Consider the following 21,403-nt stretch of genomic DNA (forward strand, 5'->3'; position numbering starts at 1 on the left):
AATATCTATACTTTTTCTTGATAGAAATAGCGATTTAGATGATCAAAACTCAAATTTTATGTAAAAATTTCGAATGTTTATGCGATCATTATGATTTTGGGGGGCTCAATAATGACCCTACATTATCACCTATTTTATTTGAGAATTCGTATTATTAAGTCTAAAATACGAAAACTCGTGTAAATGAAAAACACTGTTCGTAAGATCAAACCTATCCCTTGATGCCACATTGAAAACTTAAAAGGCTATTTGGAGAGGGGTCCATGCACGTAACCTTCGAAGCTTTTTATGATGCTTTAAAATCTTCACTCAGGTCTTCCTTCTCACCAACCACGGAATATGTTGAAGAGGAACATCCGCCTGAGGCGCGAGTATCTCTACAGGAAGAGCTTGGAAGGCAAGGAACGGGCCCTCTATGAGAAGAAGCGCAAAATCCGACAGGCCCTCGAAGGTCTGCCTCCCTCTTTGCCAAACGCATGTTTGTTCTCCTGTCTTGTTGTTCAATCAATGGATAGCTCTCAGCTGTATTTCGGATGCTTTGCCCTTAATAATCATGCTTTCAGTCCCGAGATGGCTGTATTTGTCGGAGTAGCTACCTCATTTGCAGTTCTGCCTCGGGTAGTGTCCCTTAACCTTATCTTGCTCGGGGGTGTGAACAGAAGGAAAGCCTATCCCGACCGAACTTCGCAACGAGGAGGCTGCTTTGAGGAAAGAGATTGATCTTGAGGACGATCAAACTGCAGGTATGCAAGACTGTATCCCTCTTCTGTCGATCCAATTTCTTTTGTTGCAAATTTTATAATATTAGCCTAACTTTGTCTATCAGGGAAAGGGGCCACCATTCCCCTCTTGTGCTTGAATTTTGAGCTATTAACAGAAGAGTTTTTCATTGGACAACAATGGCATGCACCTTATGATGCTGGAACAAGGGTGCACAAGCGTGCATAGGAACATTGCCGTTTTGCTATTAGCATTCTTTCCTAAAAGTAGGTCACTTAACTCAAGTTAACTAGGGGTAATTTTTCAAAGAAGAATGACCTTGTCACTATCCTGTTCTAATAGCACATGGCCTAATGGGCAATGCTGAGAAAGTTATAGCATACCTTAGTGCATTGCAAATTGAACAAATGGAATCACACATTTCTTGAAATTGCAAAGTGTTCATTTGTTTTATGTACGGTGGAAGGGTGCTTGGTATTCTATTGTGAATGGGAAGGAGAAGCCTTAACCACCATAGAGCTTGAAATGATGGTCTATGACATTGATGAGCATGCAATAGAACAAATTAGTATTGACTCCAACCCTCGGGAAACACAACTATTGCTTGTTGATGGAGAAGTCAAAATGGACTATGACAGGACTTGGTTGGAGTATATGGAAGCACTAGATTATGAGCAAGCTGGTCTTAGCTAATTTAGTGACATTATATGAAATTGGGACTACCTCTAAGCTATGATCAACTAGAGAAACACTCTCGTCGAGTGAAGGCTATGACTTTAACTTCAAATCAGAAGTCAGCATTGGTAGTGAACCAAAAATCCCTTTGCTAGCTAAGACTTGATACACTAAAGGGGATCTTCTAAACCACTTGCGATGCAAAAGGTTAAAGGAGGAGAGGAAAAAGATTGCTAAGATACACAAAAATATGGATAAAATATAGCTCTAAGGTGAAGTTGAAACATCTCACTAGTTAATTAATACGTGGATTTATATCATAGTACAGTGGGGTGTTCGTTAGATTAGAGTAGCCTTGTGTCTATAGATTGAGTGTTGAGGCTAAAGATTGCCGCAACCAATACTTCGATTGCATACTATATTAGATAACAAGCTGCTCGAGCAATATGTCAGGACTAGGACTGTATTGAAAGTAGCCTAAAATGCAGATCTTGGCTGCTAGTCAAAATATATATAGGACAATATTTGATTGCAACAAACTAAGGCAAAGCAATGCATAGGGAAACAAGGGGCAATTTCACAAATCAAATTGAGGCTTAGAATGGTGAAATTGTAGGGGATGTTCACACCAGGTAGTGTGGTAGAATGACCTCCAATAGGTCGTCACTACAAGCAAGTTAAGTGAAGCCGTCATGGGGATGTGTATTTTTGTTTTTTTGCTTATCATCTATATGCTACTTATGGATTGTTGTCCCACATCCCTTGGGTCACTCCTACATAGGGATTTCTATACGTGTCCCGATCGCTCTACCTTAAGGTTCTCATCCGGTTACCATGTCGATACCCAATATGGCCATGCCGACATTTGGAACCATTGTGCATATTTCTTGTATGCACGATGGACTCTCTAGGATTACTTCCCTAGTGTACTCCATTTTCCCATCCTATCTCCCCTATCTAGCCTAGCTATTTCCATTATACACTTTCTTTGTCTCCTATCACTACTAGTCTTGTGCGACGGCCAAGACTACTTGCACGGATAAGACTCATTTTAATGGGTCGAATTTTACCACTTGGTCAAACTTCATGCAACAAGTGCTTGAATCTTAGGGTCTTTGGGATCTTGTCGTTGGTACTGAGCGTGTAGCTCACCCTGATTAATCCGTCATTGGAGAGCCAATAATGCCACGGCCAATGTTTAGTTAATGTAGGGGTTGCTTCTTGACTTCCAATCTCAGCTATAGAATTTTTCCCTTGCATCCGAGTGTTGGAGACATCTCATTGACCACTATGTAGCATGAGATCACATTAGATGTATCAATCTCAATTTTGAGCTTTAGGACTTTTCCATTAAGAATGAGAATGATCTGAAAGTCGAGTTGATTGAATATCGACGGTTACTTGCTGAGTTCGCCACTATTGGCTCCCGAAGTTAGACGACGATCATGCCACTAAGAAAAATAGATTTTGCACACATTGTGAGAGGTCAGGCCATATAGATGAGGAGTCGTACCAAGGCCGAGGGTCCTCCATCTAGAAAACCACAGCAAACCGCTATGATTGTCTCCAGTTCTTGGTTGGCCAGTCTAGTGGTGCTATGCCGCTCGCTATTGCACCATTTGCTCCGTTCTACCGGACATGTGGCACGTAGATATGTTAGCAGAGTATTTGTCATGACAGCTCATGTGTGAGTTTGAGCTTGATCTGGGCTGGGCATTTTTATTAGGTATTTTAGGTTTTTTTCTGGTGTGGCATTTTATGCCAGTGGAGCATTTTATGCACCAGTCGGCCAGCATTAATGCTGGCCGACCAGCATTATTGCTCCCCACTTTTTCAGCCTATTTATACTCAGTGCTCCTCCTCAGTCATTATCATCACCTTCACCATCTGCAGACTCTGTGGAGAGAGGAGCCAGTGCCAGTGCCCACGCAGCGAGTGACTCACTGTTGTATGCGACTGTCTCGTATTCAGATATATGGATTCCATTTTCTGTGCATACATCAGAGTTCTCATCTATATCGTGTTCTTTTCTTTTCTCTTTTTGTCTTGTGTTTCAGCAGTTTATTTCAGCACATGTTTATGCTTCCACCGCTGCTCCACTTCTGACATGGTATCAGTTTTCAAGATTTGTGTTTCTGCTGTGTTTTATTGCTGATTTCAAGACTGTTTTCCCCTTTTCTGCTTAGGCGGCTGCTTCTTCCTACAGGCAACCTGTTTGACCTGCGTTTTCTGCAGTTTTGCCATCGTCTGCTGCCTACGCACCCTCTGCTACCTGCGTTTTTCATCTGCAGCTGCTGGCGACAGTTTTCTACCTGTTTTTCTCCAGTTTACAGCGTGCGTTTTTGCTGATTTAGCATCTTTCGTGGCTGGGTGATTGTTAATTCAGGCCGTTTTTGCTGTTTTTGGCAGCTTTTGACTGATTTTTTGACTTTCTGCAGCAGATTTTGTCTTCTATTGATCAGATTTTGGGTTATATTGCGTGTGAACTCTCATTTTTTGAAGTCTGTGCTTGTGTTTTGGCTGTGTTTCCTCTCTAACTTCTATCTCTTCTCTACTTCTCTTCTTATCCTCTCCATATGGCTCCTCCGTGCACTTCCACTGATGATAAGTTACATGGACCTGATTATCTCACATGGAGTGCTGTCATGAAAGCTTGGTTTGTGCAGAAGCTGTTATGGTACATCGTCTGTGGAGCTATTGCTCGACCTCTCCGTCCTTTTTCTCTTCTTGAAGACTTTGATGAGGACAACCATGAGGAAGCGGTGCTCACATGGGACTCGGACGATGCCCGTGCTTACTCGGCGTTGCTTCGATGTATTTCTAAAGCGGTCTTACCGGCGGTTACCTCCTGTAGGACATCTCCTGAAGTATGGCAGAAGTTGCAGCAGATGTACGAGGCACCTTCCACCATGCGGGCAGTCACACTTTATGGCCAGCTCCAGCAGATGAAGTTTGAGCCGAAAGATACTATTCAGTCTTTTCTTCTTCTTGTTACGCAGGTACAGGACCAGCTTCGGCACATGCAATCTGCTCTTCCCGAGGCGCATCTCGTCGGGACGGTCCTCTACAAGCTCCCCCTGGAGTTTGATGGAGTGGCCAATGCTTTGCGGGTGCAGACATCATCGACTCCTGTCAGTTTTACACATATGACCTCGATGCTTCTTGAGCATGAGACATCCTTGAGATTACAGGGGCGGCTTCCAGCACATTATGGAGGCGAGGCTTATGTAGCTTCAGAGAGGGGTAATGGCCAGAAGAAGTTGAAGGCCTAGTGTTACCACTGTGGCAAGAAGGGACATTTGCGGAAGGACTGCAAGAAGTTAGCGGCTTCCAGGAAGAAGGAGCAGAAGACGAAGCGGGTTGTTGACTCTATCGATGAGTCCTCTCCTTCATCAGACTCCGACTCAGATTCTTCGACCAAGGTGAAGTCCAAGGCGCGGAAGGGATCCTCTTCTTCGGATCACGGAAAGGGCTTGGTGGCCCCTTCCATGGCTGCTTTCTAGTGGTGGTGATGAGGTCATCCCTCACGACTCTCTTGTGCCAGAGAGGGAGTGTGAGCGGGTGTTCAGATGGGGCAGCCACGCCTCATCTATACTTTTATACAGGTACACAGGTTCCAGAGAGGGACGTCCCTGACGCATCGACTTCAGTCTGGCGGAATCAAATCCTCGAGCTGGGATCGACATCTAGGTTTATGTTGAGCTGGTTATCTGACAGACAGCGGGAGGCTTTCGTCTGGAGCTCACATGAGGAGACACTTTGGTGGTCTGGCCAAAGGCGGGGAATCCATGGTCACCTATGGTCAGGGGTATTTTTGACAAGATGGTCTTGTATGCTACTGCGAGACATTGGTGATGGACACAGAGACATGCTATGATCTTCTCTATTTTCAGGTGTTTGGTACGATCGACATCGACATCAGGTTCTCTCCGAGGCACCTTGGTAGTGGCTTGATCACCCACTGCTTGGGTATCCATGGTTCTACTTGGTGGTTCTATGTTGTATAGTTTCTGATCCCTTTTCATTGTACTATTGTATTATATCAGATCACTCATGATCTGAGAGAGGGTGTTAGCAGAGTATTTGTCAGCTCATGTGTGAGTATGAGCTTGATCTGGGTTGGGCATTTTTATTAGGTATTTTAGGTTTTTTTCTGGTGTGGCATTTTATGCTAGTGGAGCATTTTATGCACCAGTCGGCCAGCATTAATGCTGGCCGACCAGCATTATTGCTCCACACTTTTTCAGCCTATTTATACTCAGTGCTCCTCAGTCATTATCATCACCTTCACCATCTGCAGACTCTGTGGAGAGAGGAGCCAGTGCGAGTGCCCACGCAGCCAGTGACTCAATGTTGTATGCGACTGTCTTGTATTCAGATATATGGATTCCATTTCCCGTGCATACATCTGAGTTCTCATTTGTATGGTGTTCTTTTCTTTTCTCTTTTTGTCTTGTGTTTCAGCAGTTTATTTCAGCACATGTTTATGCTTCCACCGCTGCTCCACTTTTGACAAGACAGCCTCAACAACCTATATCTTTCAATAGCTTACCTATTGCACTTAATGTATTCCTTCCTAGGGCATCCATTGCACCTTCTAGGACCACTTTCCCACATCGTTACAGACGATAATGGCCGCATACTTAAGGCTTTTCCTTTTTTAGAATTCTGTTACATATTTACATACTCATTGCATTGCAGTTAGCTTTGCTTTACTTTATTTTCAGTTTTGATTTTTTTTGGAGTATCTCACTACGCACCTCTGTGCGTATAGATTTTGATCTCTTTTTCTTCCGTCTTCTTGGTCACTGTTACTTCATCAGCCGCTTGCCACCCATAAAATTAACCTTAAACAAAAAAAAATAAAAAATCAAAAGTTCAATGTGGTTCCATCCACCTTTTAGTACTTGGTAAGCCGCTAGGCAGATGAGGAGGACCCTTTGTTTGATGCCTTGTCCTCTCTGGGGTGACTACTTGGACTCCCTTGGTAAGATAAAAGGTTCAACGTGGTTCCATCCGCCTTTGTAGTGCTTGGTAAGCCACTAGGGAGTTGGCAAGCACCCTTTGTTTGATACCTTGTTCTTTTTGGGATGACTACTTGGACTCCCTTGGAAAGATAACTATCACCTTCGTAGTCTTGGTAGGCCATTGGGTAGAGGTCGTGCACCCTTTGTCCGATGCCGTAGTTGCTTTGGGGTAAGATGCCAACATTGCGGGCCTTGCCTTTTTGGCTCAATTTTGGGCTTTAATCGGGGTGTTGAGCTAAAACACACTTTACAGCTGATTAGCATTTTTAAATAGCCCCACAACGAAAAACACAAAATTGGTATATGGTTCGAGAGAGTTCAATGGTTTTCCAAGATCCTAATTTTTTGGGGCATCCTTCAGCATCTATAAATAGATAGGCTGCCCACCATTCAGTCTCATCCGTTTTGTGCAGGTTCTCATTTGTTTGTGTAGATTTTAGCTATTTGGCTTCATCCACATGGTGTTCTTATCCTTGAGACGGCTGAAACTTCTTCCAAAACTCCTCCAGTGCCTAGCGTCTTCTTCCACAGTTGTCACCCATTGTCTGGCATCCTCCCTCATACCACATTTGGTCCCTTTTGCCATTGCTAGCTTATAGACTGCCTCCTCCTACTTGTGTTTGATACTCCTTCAGCCAGGTGACAATTGGCAATGACCTTCCACACCTTTAGGCGAGCTCCTACTTCTTGTGTTTGGTATTCTTCTTTGCAGACGGCTGCTGGCATGCTTCTCCATTCTCTTGGCGGCTCTTCTACTGCTGCGTTTTTAGCTCTTTGGTATTGCCTGTCCTCCTCAGGGGTCATCCTTGTGGTCGCCTTAGTTTCTTGACTCTCTAGTGATCAGTGTTTGATGTTTCTTGCCTTGCATCACTTTGACTGGTGGTCACAACACTTGGGATCCATCTCCGGTGGACGTCATTCTCTGATACATTAGCTAGGTGACAATTGGCAATGACCTTCCCTAACTTTAGGCGAGCTTCTACTTCTCTTGTTTGGTATTTTTCTGTGCAGAGAGCAATTGGCGTGCTTCTCTATCCTCTTGATGGCTCTTCTACTGTTGTGTTTTCAGCTCTTTGGTATTGCCTACCCTCCTCAGATATCATCCTTGTACTCGCCTCAGTGTCTTGACTCTTTGGTCATTAGTGTTTGATGTTTCTCACCCTGTGTCTCATCGATTGGTGGTCACAACACATGGGATCCGTCTCCAATGGACGTCATTCTCCAATACTTTATTGCTCTGCCTTTGGGCATTGTGTACACTCTTACATTGATTTACAATATTCATTCACTTCAAAGTTTCTTCTGTTTGTGTTTGTCTCTATGTTTGAGTTTTGAGCTTTACATTTGCGTTTTGCATTAAGGGTTTGAGTTTTGCTCGTCTCTGTCTATAGTTTTTGTGTTTTAGTCATGGTTGTATGTGCTGTGTTTCTCAGTGCAAACCTTGTCATATCTTCACAATCCTTTCTTTTTCTTTGAGATCTCAAGTCTAAGCACTTTTTGGGCAATTTCGTGGCGCGAAAAAAGTGACATTCTTATAGTTTTGTCGCGAGAAACCCCCCTTGTTTGGAAGAGGAACAATTGGGAGTACATAGGACTATGCAGGAGAGTTATCTCAGCCAATGCTCCACAAAATTGGGTTCAAATGCTTGCTGTCAGTTTTAGGGTTTGGCGGGTTCGTAGTTTTTAACATTCCACAGTTGGTTGGAGACTAGTAGTGAAGGTGTCAAGGCCATTGTGCTAAAGAAAAAATAGCTCTCCAAAAGACTCGAGCAAAAGAAAAAAAGACAGTTGATCATTATCACAAAATTTTGGTATTTGTAGAGGGTGATCAGGTCTTGTTATGCTTTGGAAAGACGAGGTTAAGGAAAATGAAGGGTAAAGAGCGTCTTTTCCTTAAACTCAACATGAGGTATTACGGGCCTTTTCAAGTGTTTAAAAGGATCAATGAGGTGGCTTATAAGTCGAAGCTACCTGATCATTGGAAGATTCACAATGCTTTTGATAGGGGTCTTCTTTGGCCTTTTTTATGGTGATGCGCTTGATAATAGTTGTGATGAGATGCAACTAGAGGTTGAGCAACTTGATGAAATCTTGGTTCCTGAGCAGATATCGGCACATAAGGAAACAAAGGTTAAGAATAAAGTCTCTCGTCACTATTTGGTGAAGTTTCAAAAGTATGGACCTCTTGATGCAAAATGGATGGAGGAGGAGGATTTCATAGAATCACCTCATTTGTTACAACTTTATCTTGATGGTTTTCGGTTGGTGCTGACTTCAGTCCATAGGCTTAACAAAGTGTAGATTTGGAGCATTGCATGATGTTGAAGAGGGGGATGGTGCATCTACTTTCTTAGTACAGATATGCTTCCGTATCTAGAGGTTGTTTGGAGATCTTTCAAATTCCATACAGGTACTTCTATGATCAGCTCATAGTTGTCAGGTACGAAAGGTACGATAAAAAATATGGTACTAAATGGTACCTTAAGATTTTACAAGGTACGGTACGATATTAGTACGGGAAAAAAACTTGATTATTTTGGACTAAAGATAATAGAATAGTTATTTCAAGTCTAAATAGCAATGTATTAGAGTATATAAGATGAGTACTATAGGGTAACATGCCAAAACCTAATGCTGCATATGCAACATGCGCTAGTGCTACCTACAACTTATAACTACATAGATGGGAGTGGATACATCATACATGCATGATTATACAAATAAGAGAAGTATGGGCTTGAGAGAAATTATTTGAATCTCAAATAACCTAATCTCATGGGAGAATCATATTAGTATAAGGAGCATTTAGCTTGTTCCAAAGTGCAGCTCGAATGGGAAAGATGTCTCCATTAAGTTGGTACCTTATGGTACTAATATGTGAGGTATGGTACATAAAGTATGGTATAGTATTAAACCTTTCGTACGTGGTACTAGTACAACTATGGTTGAGAGAGAGAAAGAGGCTAGAGAGAGAGAGAGAGAGAGAGAGAGAGAGAGAGAGAGAGAGAGAGGAGAGGCTTGAGAGAAAAAGAGGGTGTGAGAAGCTTGAGAGAGAGAGAGGCTTGGGGGAGAAATAAAAAAGAAAGAAGAAAAAAAAAAGAAAGGAGAAAGGTGTAGACTTAAAGGAGAGTGGCCAAAAAGTGCCCATTTTTTCGTACTAAATTGCATGGATACGTATCGTATCGTACCGTATGGATAATACTGTACGGATCATACCGTATGGATCAGTCCATACTACATACAGGGACAGCTCTGGATCAACTTACTAGACACTTGTGTTTCTATAGTTATGTTTGGTTATTTACTAGTGCAGTGAGTACCATTTTCATAGTTGTGGGTTTGTAAAGTTCTAATTGATTATATGCTAGTGCAGTAACTGCTATTTTTCGAAAAAATGTACATTGCTAGAACACAGTGTAATAGCAGCGTGCTTGGTTACATTGAAACATATATGGAATGTACATTGCTAGAACACAGTGTAATAGCAGCGTGCTTGGTTACATTGAAACATATATGGATAATTATACATTAGCAGTATATAGAGTAACACTAGTGTGCTTGGTTACTTGGAAACATGTATAAATAATTGTATACCGACAATAGATGCAGTAATGACAGTATGCTTGGTTGTTGGGAAGAATATATTGGTCATTTAGTATGCCATGTTGGATCTTAACTGCAATCAGGGTCACTTGAGATGTTTCAAGAGGGGGTGTGTATCACCAGGATGAGAAATGAACTTATGAACTTAATGATTTAATTAAACTTCATGAAGGCTTTTAAATAAAATGAACTTTAATTTTGGTATCCCTAGCTCTTGGCATGGTGACCATTGCATCAATAGCAAAGGATTTGACATAGTGGCATGTGGTTGAAATAGGGGCATGTGGTGGACAAGTGTGTGGGTGAAACCAGCCTTCCTTCTTGGAATGGGTGGTAATAACCTGATTTAAGAGTTAATTACAACAATAAATAAATGCACAAAAAATGAAATACACACTTTACCATAACATTCTTGGACAGTAGACTCCTTGTTGTGCCCAAAACTGGCGCCCCTTGCGGTATTTCTTTAGCTTTCATTCAATTGGAAGGAGTACAATTTGAGAATCTTCAATCTCCTCTTGCTAACCAATTGCTCTTGCTGTTATAAATGACCAGCAAGACTTTTGGGTCATTTGCCCCTTGATTCACCCAGGACTTCTCCTCCAATTTGACTCTTGGCTGGCCAAATGCTGCCCCAAATCAATTCGGGATGGGTTGGCTCCTGAAATCCCTTGATAATCTTCAATTATCAACTGCTGATTTCAGTCCCTTGAGCCTGCAATCTCTGGCACAGATCCCAAGGTGACTGCTAAACCCTAATTTCTGCTGTAAATTAGGGTTTACTGCAGAAATTACAGATCAGCCCACCAAAAATGGTCGAGATCTCCTTTGAATGGATGAGAATTGCTGAGAATGGCTGAGCATAGGCTGAAGGAGATGAGAGAATGTTGTAGAGAGAGAAAATTCTGAGATTTGTCGCGAAGAACTGATCAAAATTAGTTGCTGCCGTTCTGTACCAGCCCCAAACGGATGCACCAACAACAATAGGAGCAGCAAAGATTGTGATATTTAGGAGAAAGTGCATTAGCAGCAATTGCCAACTTCCCAAGGTCAAGAATATGCAATCTCCATAACCAAAATGGTCTCCAACGGTTGGGAAATGGCCCCAAAAGCTGGCAGCAACAGTCCAACACCTTTTTCCAATAGCTCCAAGATGAAAAAACGAGATTTCCCTCTCCCTTCAGCCCTATTTAGCCTTTCCCCCACTTGCATGGGAAAGTTTTGCCAAGTGGCAGCTTTCTTAATCCATTTTTAGCAATTTTCAACCATTTAATTAATTTTCAGAATTAATTAATTCTGAAAATTAATTTAGTCCTTAATCCATGCCCAGAAAATTGACCTTGCCCATCTAAAAATTAATTGGCTAGGCCATTTGCAACCCAAAGTGGTCCCATGCATTAATTGACCCTTGGACAAGCATTAATCCATTAATTAATGCCTAGTCCCTATTGTCACCACTGACACTTAATGGCCAATTAATGCTCCTAGGGACAAACCGATACTAAAATTCACCTAGAATCTAACAAGTGTAACATGTTACAACTTTTGCCTTTGATACCCATCTTTTTCATAGGGTCCTTGGACCTTCAACTGTAAAAAAAAGTAGCTTGCACCTCCCATGTGCAACACATGTGCATCTTTTAATTGCACATTTGATTAATCCTTTAATCAAATGTCAATTAAACATAAGCAAAGCATAAAATTTTCACGTCCTCGTGATAGCGGGCCATGTGGTACATGGCCGAGGCTAAAGGAATAAAGTGCAACATGAAACTTTCATTAAATTGAAAGTTTGCATCTTAGAATTGAGTTACATCGAAAGTTTCGCGTAGTAAGCCAATGACTTAGGACAGTTAAGTTATATTAAGCAGGCCTAAGCTAAAGTTTTGCCCAATGAACAACTCGCTTATGATTAACACCTAAGTCATTAATTAGCCCTCAATAAAAAACATCATATGATTAAGGAGTAGTTGGTTACAAAAGCTTATCTTAGCCATTTGAGACTTCTTCTCTCTCATTTGGGAGCAACCTACGTTTGGAGACAACTACTCTTCTTTTTCTTGTTGTAGAAATTTGCAGATTTCAGCCATGGAATGAGCTTATAGGATAGATGGTGTTGTTAGAAGTGGATCCAGTGATGATGGAAGTGTGTGGAAAACTGCTGTACTAGATTGTTGTACACGAGACAAAGAAAAGAGAGAGAGAAACGCTGCAAAAGAAAAGAACACTACACAGGGAACTTAAAAGCAAAGAGATACTTGGGAAATAGAATCCATATACCAAGATATGAGACAATATAGAACCAATGTGAGTCACTGGCTGTGAAGGCATTGGCACCTGCTTCTCTCCCTCTACTAGAACCAATTAGATGATGAATGATCAATGAATGTGGAGCAAAAGCATGAATAGTATGAGATCCAAGCTGGAGTTTCTGGAGACACCATACCTATGGTAAGCCATATGCAAGTCTCTAGAGCAATTAAGGATTGTGTTCAGTGTTGTTTGCTTTATGTCACTAATGTAAAAGATAATATGAATGCTGAAAACCAAGAGCGACAAAAGAAGCAAGCAGATAAACAAAGAAGACCTTTGGCTTTTGAAAAAGGTCAATATGTCTTGCTAAAGTTTGATAAAAGCAGGCTCAAACAAGGTTTCGGTCAAAATTCATCTTTTCCAAAGCTCTCCAGTAGATACTTTGGACCCTTCAAAGTGATTGAGAAAATAAATGAATTTTCTTATCGACTTGAGCTTCTTGCTCATTGGAAAATACACAATGCTTTTCATGTAAGTTTGCTAAAACCTTACATAGGACCAGAACCAAAGGAACCCATTACTGAAGATCCCCCAGAAGTTGAAGAAACAGAGCAACTCTTGGAACTTGAACAGATTTTGTTTCACAAGGATCGAACCACGAGAAGTGGCCTTGTGACACGAAAATTCTTACTAAAATTCAAGAATCTACCCACGATAGATGCACAATGGGTAGATGAAAAATTCATGAAGGATTACCTAGACATTCTTCAACCATATCAAGAAGCTTTTTAGCTGAGGACAACTGAATAAAAGCCAGAGGGCTGTCACAACTCTATAGAAAGAGAATTTGTATCCTTTTCATTAGTTTGTCTATATAATGATTTATTAAATTTGTTTCCTTTGCACTAATTAGATATAAAGAAAAGTGCATTGGAGCTAGCCATTGATGAGAGTGGTCACAGGTTATGGTGGACCCACGCGGTGGGTTAGAGAAAAGATAGTTTACACTTCCACATATATGGCCCGATTGGGCGCCTGTGACCAGAACTTACGCATATCAGGGTTAGACTTGCACACAGAAAGGATTGATGCCTTGAAGTGTGGGCTAGATTCGCCAGAACAGTCAGTTACAATCAACAAGATGACATGATCATGAAATGCTTGTATAATGTGCATGTGAGGGCTGAAAGCTTTTTAGGAGGTCCCTAAATTTTAGGAGCCTCGAATTAGCCTAAAAATGCTAGTTCAAAAAAAAGTAATGTCATTCAAAAAATAGTAAATTCTGTACTCTGACTGTGCTTACTAAATTTGGTTGTTTCTATTATTGACAATATTCAGCCCAAAAAGGAAGGCCATAGAGAAGAGACAAGTGTCAAGACACTTGTCACACAAGTTTCCAAGAGTCCCACCACTTGTCACATCTCATGAGTCTCCAACAACACACTTGTAGATGAGTGAATAATATTTGCATGCTGATCATTAGGAGGAGGTGCCGGAGGAGCCATGATGAGGGAGATATAGAGAAGATGAGACGAGGGATCTTTAGGGATAAAAGTATGCCAAAAATATGGACTCACAAGGATTGCACGAGTTCCAAGCTATAAAGAAAGCACATAGAGAAAAGATCAACAATAACCAGAGTGTAATGATGAGAACACGACAACTGGATGCACATGAACCCTCTTTAAAGTTGAGTAGTGTACCAGATAGTGAGAAGACAAACCAAAAATAACCAAAACCAGCCTGAAAATACTGTCACCTAGCCTTGCACAGGAGCAAACAGCCAAAATGCAGGTGGTGATCAGTGAAATGCAGGCAGCAGACACCAAAATGCTGATTTGGAAGGGTCAGTACTAGGTCCCCAGCCCTGAAACAGGCCCAAAAAGCTGAAAACGAAAATGGCAGTCAACAAACATTGAGGAAACATGCCAAAAATGATCGGAAGATGGTCACTCAGGCTGGAAATCAGTCACAGCAGTCAGAAACAGGTCCAATCAGCAGATGAAAAGGCAAAACTCAGACCTGAAACAGTGTAAAACAATAGTAGGAACAATGATCTTGCAATCTGATACCATGTTAGAAGTGGATGTAATGCTGAAAGCGTGTGGAAAACTGTTGTAATAGACGGTTGTACACAAGAGAGAAAGAAAAGAGAGAAATAGTGTAAAAGAAAAAAACATTGCACAAGGAACTCAGAAGCAAAGAGATACTCCGGAAATGGAATCTATATACCAAGATATGAGACAATACAGAACCAATGTGAACCACTGGCTGTAAGGCACTGGTACTTGCTCCTCTCTCTCTACTAGAACCAATGTGGTGATGAATGATCAATGAATGTGGAGGAGAAGCTTGAATAAATAGGCAAAAATAATGCTGTAAATCATGTCAAGATGGCTAACATTTAATGCTGGTCGGCCAACAATACATGCTAAAATGACAATCATAAAATGCCAAGAAAAATGCCTAAATAATCAAGATAGTATCTTGGTTCCTTAGCCCACTGACATGTACAGACTCAGCAATGAACTAACATAGCTGTTAATAGGAGTGTGGACATCAGCCAATTTTCCTTCTCTTAGCATGGGTAACTCCATATACAGCAAGGTATGCTTGAGCTAAATATGAGAAAAATAGGTTGTGATAGCACTATGGGCCGAGATCCCTTCTTCTTGTTCGAGATCTCAAGCTTAGTGCGCTTTTGGGCAATTTTGTTGCGACGAAAGCGATATTCTCACAGTTTCATCACGAGAAAATCCCCTTGTTTGTGAGAGGAAGAGCATGGGATTGGATGGGACTATGCATGAGAGTTATCTCAACAAATTCTTTGCAAAATTGGGTTCAAATTCTTGTTGTCATTTTTAGGGTTTTGGTAGGCTAAAGTGTTCATTTGCACTTTTGAACACTCTACAATTGGTTGGAGACCAGCAGTGAAGGTGTCAAGACCATTATGCACCTATGGATGAGTTATATTGCAAGAAATTGTAGAAATGCAGCCATTTGTAACCAATTTCGAGCATATTTTAGTAATTTACAGAAATACCAAAACGGGCACCAAGCTTTGGGGTCAACAAGTGTCAATGTGTGGTGAAGGAGCATTCTAGCTCTAGTTGTGTGTGGAGTTTTCTTGCTGAATTTACTATTAAGATGAATTAAGTGTTTGCTAAAATGCGGTTTACTACCCTTTGGGCTTCCAAAGGACAGTTTCATGGTTTCATTTGAGAAGCACAAGTTTGGAGGCATCTATTCTTCTTTTCTTTGCTACATAAATGGTAGGTTTCAGCCATGGAAGATGAGCTGATAGTATGTATGGAGTGTAGACAGCAGTCAATCTTCCTCCCTTAGCATGGGGAATGCATTGGGCAGCTTTATAACTCCATTTATAGCTCTCTAACTTGATTGATAATTCTTTTTAAGGTTGTTTTTGTGGAGTTAAGTTAGATTGAAATGCATGGTAATTTTCTGGTAATTGAGGCCTTATTTGCTCAACACATAGTAGGTGATTCCATGATCTAAATTAATGCCAGCATCTAAAGTATGTGTTAAGAGGATAAAAACAAACTTGTAGCTTTATTCTCAAGTTTTATTGATTAACATTCTCTCTTTGGAAAGATTGGATGTTCAGGTCATTAGTTTTTCGATAGATATGTTGCATTTGATATTTTACTTTCTAGCTCGAATGTACACCTTGATAAAGTGAATAATATTGACTAAAATCATGTGATATGTTGTCTAATGTTTGTCAAATACTTTGATAATATGGATAGGCTCATTATTGATAGTTTAATGTATTCAATCAAGAAAGAAACAAGGAAGTTTGGTTATTTACAAGATAATTCAAGTGTAGATTGTTTTAGGAGGTAGCTTAAGGAATAAGCTTATCAGTATTATTACACTCCCCATGTTCTTTTCTACTTGCAATTCTGATCACTTTCATACTCTTGCCATGTTTACATTGTGATCTTGTTCTGTGATAGTTATCGTGTCAAGATTTTTTTTTTTTGAGGGTAGAGTGTAAAAAATTGAGTGTCTTCTTGATTGTCATGGAAATTAGAGCTTGGGAGCCACATCGATGATGAATATGCACATGCCACGGAGAGAGAGCCCAAAATTTTACTTACAACTTCAAGAGACCCAAGTAGCCGTCTTTCACAATTCGTTAAGGTATAATCTATTCCAATTGTAAAGCATAGGGATCTGTAACATAACATTTAACTCTCTAATGAACTAAAAGTCATTACCTTTGCTTTGAGTATTGAAGAACTTCCATTTTGCACTCAATTTTGACTTTTCAGTCATATTTTTGCTTGAATATTTAAGAACTTCTAATTTTGCACTAGCTGAAAACTGAAAGTATATAGAAGAAATAAATGCACCATGATACAACAACATTGCCAAGGTGGAAATAGGCATAACTGATTGTGCAACTTAATTGAAGTCTCTTTACAAAAGTGTTTTAACATCCTTGTTAGATAGCATTTCCACCATTGTAGTAGCCACAAAACAGATGTCTTGAACATCTAAGTCTCTAGTGATCCCACAAGATAGTATCCAGTCACATATGTTGAAAGTTTATGCAGCATGTGGTATCTTTTGTTTTCCATGCAGGAATTGTGTGCCATGTTTACAATCACAATTCACAATAGATAACCCAATGTCTGCCATTATTACCATCACAATTCACAGCAGATGATCCCAATTACTATAGGATCCACTTTTTCTTTTGATGGTTCATATATAATCTTTTTTCAATTCATATATAGTGAGCCATAATGCAAATTGAGCACCCAATGGTGTTGATGATAAAGGAATGTTACATGGTGGTTTGGTAATTTACTTTATAACACTTGTATAAAAGATGATTTCACCTATTTTTTTGAAATCTTTTTATTTTAAGTACAGTTAGTATTCCTGCCATATGCCTTGATTATTTTGGACAAGAATGGCTGCTTGGCATTTGTTGTGAGCAAGATCATGGCAAATCTCTCGCTCAGTGAGGTAAATGGAACACATGCTACACAGCGCATAGGTTTGCACTTGGAAGATTACACAACTGGGTGTTCACTCTTCCTAGTACCCAAATCAGACAATCAAAATGCTAAGGCAAGTGAGAATGCAAGATAGAAACAAGCCATTATAGCAAGGCTTTGACTTGAGTAGTGCCCTTCGAGAGGAATTGTTTAGTTGCTCAAGTACCCTTTTACAATAAACATGCATATGCATAGGTGAAATAAGTGAGAATGGAAAAGGATGTCAACTTGACAATAGAAGACAAACCAATCCCTAGGTGTAGATGAAGAAAAGCACACTATCATGTTGATATAAAAGGTGGAAGATGAGCTAGGGCTCTCTCCCCCAATCGTGTCGCTACCAAAGGAGCAGGTGGACCATCAATGTTGGATAAGATGCTGTGAACTTTGATAAAAGATCTAAGAAGCATTTGAATTGGAAAATTGTGAAGAGAAATGGCCTTCGAGGTAGCATCAATGGGTGCTCCTAGTGTGGTGTTGGGAGAGGAAGCTTCCACACCCGTCGGAGAAGCAGGGCTGATCAATCAAGGGAGAACATGGAGCCACCAAGGGAGGTCTGAAAATCTCTCTCTCTAGCCTAGTCAAGGTTGGTAGACCGCTGCAATGATTGCTGGTGGTGAGTCACCTGGGGCAGGAGAATATTGCTGATGATTGCAGGCTGATGCTGAGAAGGCTGGAGTGAAATGCAGCTGATGAGGAAGCAGTGATGTAATAGATTGATGACCAACATGTTGGCGATGAAAAGGCTGGAATGAGGTTGAGGGAGTGGGTGTGCTGGGATGTTGGGTGGGCAGGGGAGGGATGGGGGTGGGAAGCTAGAAAATGGCCATTCGATGTCACTATGCAGCAGATAGCTACACTTCTTCTTTGATTGCCATGCGCTTCCCAGAGCATGCACAGCTTCTACCACATGAGTTCTTTCGCAGTGGACCTCCTACAAAATGCAGTGTCTGCTGCTACAGGCTGAAATACAGCAATACTAACAATCACAATGGAAGTCTAGTGATGCCATATTAGAATGCGCATGGAAGCTCAATTAGAATAGAAAGAGATGAAAGTGGTTAGCAAGACAACTGATGAAGAAGCCTGGAGACAATGTCAGTGCTCGCATTGAGACAGCCTGATATGTTTATCTTTGCTTGAAAGTTGGTAGGCCATCCTGAAGTTATAATCCCATGTGCTCTTTTACCAAGTGAGTCTTTTAGTTCATCAGATTGTAAAAGTTGTCTCCTTTTAAAGTTAGATATAGTTAACCATGTTTTAGCACTTTCATACAAAAATAAGGGGATGCACAAGGAAATGCACTAACATGTTTGATGTTACAGGAATTGAAGGTTGTCTTTCCAAACGCACAAAGGATAAATCGAGGTGGTCAGGTAAAATATTGGATTTTAAATTTTCTTACAGATAGCAAATATCTCCTTTTGTGTTTGATGGCGATATGCCACCTTTTCTAGGATGATCTTGAAGGTTTACATGTGTTGTTAAAAAGTGGATGCAAATGATCAAACTCACAGCTACTGTATAATTTACTAGTGGTTGTGGATAGCTTGCACACCACGTTCATCTCAAAAATGGCTGTTAACTGATGGTAGTATTCTTGTGTATGATATCCTAATGATAAGCTAAGAGACTTGTAGCATGAGAGATGCGGGCTTGGATTGCCCTACCAACATTCAGCCCCATTTGTCAAAATTGGCATGTGGAATTCTGTTCTCACTGGTAGCATAATATTCTGATCTACAGCAACTGACTCCTTTCAATTGTCATTGGTAGCATAATATTCTGATCTACAGCAACTGACTCCTTTCAATTGTCAGAAATGAAGATGGAATGAGTCTCCATATAATAGCTGGATGGAAACTGAGAAACAGCTCTCTTTTCCCCACCAACCACCACCACCACACACCCACGCGTGCCACCCCCCCCAAAATGTTGCTCTATGCAGGCACCTTGTTTTATTTATACACTGACTTCTTTTTTCCTGCCTCGTTTTTGCTCCATAATATGCTTAGATGCCTCACAGGTTGGCACACTATCAGCTGTTTTTTAGCAGCTAGTGCCTCTTCAATATGTGACCTTGGTAGAGATTTGGACATCCGTCATTCATTCACTCTGTGGCCATTGGGACTGGTTTCTATTTTACCCTATGCAGATACCTTGTTTTATACATACACTGACTTCTTTGGACCATAATATGCTTAGATGCCTCACAGGGTGGCACATATAGAAGGCACACTATCAGCTGTGTTTTAGCAGCAAGTGCCTCTTCATAGATGCGACCTTGGTAGAGATTTGGATATCCATCTTCCAGCTACTCTGTGGCCATTGGGACTGGGTGCAAGGCATTTCTGGGCCTGTCCAGAGCTCTGGTATGATTTTTTACTCACACGGGATGGCTACATCCTATTTTTCACTATGTAGGCTGGCAGTCCTAGGTGGTGTACTCCTCCATGACTTCTTTCCCCTGCAGCTGTGGACTTGAATAATGAATACAAATCCTCATTTTTGTAGGTGTCACATATCCATATGCTAGGGACTCTGTTAGTTTGTCATTGGATATTTATTTCAGTGTAAAGTTTTATGGTAGATACTTTGGGGTTTTTGTTATGTATTGCTATCAGTTATAGTAGCTTGTCATTGATGTGTGGAAGAAGAACACGAAGATGAAGAGAGAAGGGAAGAGAAAGGATGAGAGAAGCACAGAGAATAGAAGGAAAAATCTGCACCGAACTGAAATGGAATACCGATACAAAGCAAACTGATCGGTCCATGAGGCCATTGGATGAGGCTGATGACAGAGAATGGACTGAATAATGGAGGAATGCCGCTGGATGACGAAGAACACAAACAGAGAGAGGAGAAACACACATTACAATGTGAAAGCTTGACATACCCGAGCCACATTGTGTAAACATTGTGTAAGTGTGTAGACTCACTGTAGACATTAGATCAAAAGAGTAGAGAGAAAATTAACCTAAAACAGTCCAAAAGAGTATGCTGATCCAGAAAAGTGGGCTGAAGTACTCAATAGAGTCTTAAGTAGAAGTACTCAATAGAGTCTTAAGTACACAAAAAAGGCTTCTAGAAAATGCAAACTACATAGTGCATAGTAGTGCAGTACCAATGCATCATGATCATATCATAGATCATAGAAAATAGTAAATACATAGATGATAGAACTTGGAAGAAGCTTCAAGCCTTAAGAGTAAAAAGTCAGGGATCAAAGCTCTACATCTTCCTCTTGCCCTTCTTCCTGAGAAGACTTTGAAAGCTCATCATCATCATCATCATCATCATCATCACCATTATTACCACCACCACCACGATGAGGAGCCTAGGCCCTACAAAGTTAAATTGCAGCAGTTTGGGGATGACAAGATACGATTGTTAAATTTTGGGCACTTGGGATTGTTTAAAAAAAACAAATGATAGGGCAAGTAGGTTATGAATAACATACTTTCATACTTTTCATACGTTTGCAAAGTATGTTATCCAAAACATACTTGGCCGACGGGACAAGTATGTTATGCATAACATACTTCATTTCTTTCAGATGTTTGCACACGTTTGTTTGCTCAAACATATGAGTATGAAAAAAACTATGCTGGCTATAAACATAGGTACTAACAGCCTTAAATCAAAATGCACTGAGTTGTACAAATTGACAGTCATTGTGAACACACCTAAATATTGTCCAAAACTGAAATGCACCTAATGCAAGGGCTAGAAATAGCCAAAGCTCCTTTGTCTTTGTCTGACTCTAATGGAACTTACAACTAGGCTAACACCCCATCTTAGATCTTGGAGAGTGTTTGAAGACCCAACAACCTCATATGGTGAAGCTTGGAAGCTTGAGATAAAGGCTTCATAAAGGGATACCCTTCATTGTCCTCCGTGGGATAGTAAACCGTTGCTAGCTTGGAATCCATGATCCGCTCTTGAATATAATGATATTGAATATCGATGCATGCATGTATGAACCATGGGGTTCTTTGCCAAAGCTAGGGTACTCTGGTTATCCATGTGTAGCTCAATGGGTCCTAGTTGTGTCATGTGAAGCGAATGTCCGCGAATACTCGGCAGAGCCAAGTT

General features: G+C 40.8%; 1 protein-coding gene across 1 annotated transcript in view; it reads left to right on the forward strand.

Moving 5' to 3' along the window:
* Window positions 1-264: 264 nt before the first annotated feature.
* IMP4 (Ribosomal RNA processing Brix domain protein) overlaps window positions 265-21,403 on the forward strand; it is a 63,075-nt gene continuing 41,936 nt past the window's right edge. Inside the window, exons 1-4 of the mRNA XM_087665283.1 lie at window positions 265-451; window positions 660-743; window positions 16,333-16,442; window positions 18,634-18,684. Of these exons, the coding sequence (XP_087521409.1) occupies window positions 340-451; window positions 660-743; window positions 16,333-16,442; window positions 18,634-18,684 (357 nt within the window). The 5' untranslated portion in view covers window positions 265-339. The remainder of the gene's footprint in view (window positions 452-659; window positions 744-16,332; window positions 16,443-18,633; window positions 18,685-21,403) is intronic.

Source organism: Lygodium microphyllum, chromosome 24 (assembly GCF_053477565.2).
Source record: "Lygodium microphyllum isolate KBCC chromosome 24, Lygodium_microphyllum_v1.1.10, whole genome shotgun sequence".
NCBI lineage: Eukaryota > Viridiplantae > Streptophyta > Polypodiopsida > Schizaeales > Lygodiaceae > Lygodium > Lygodium microphyllum.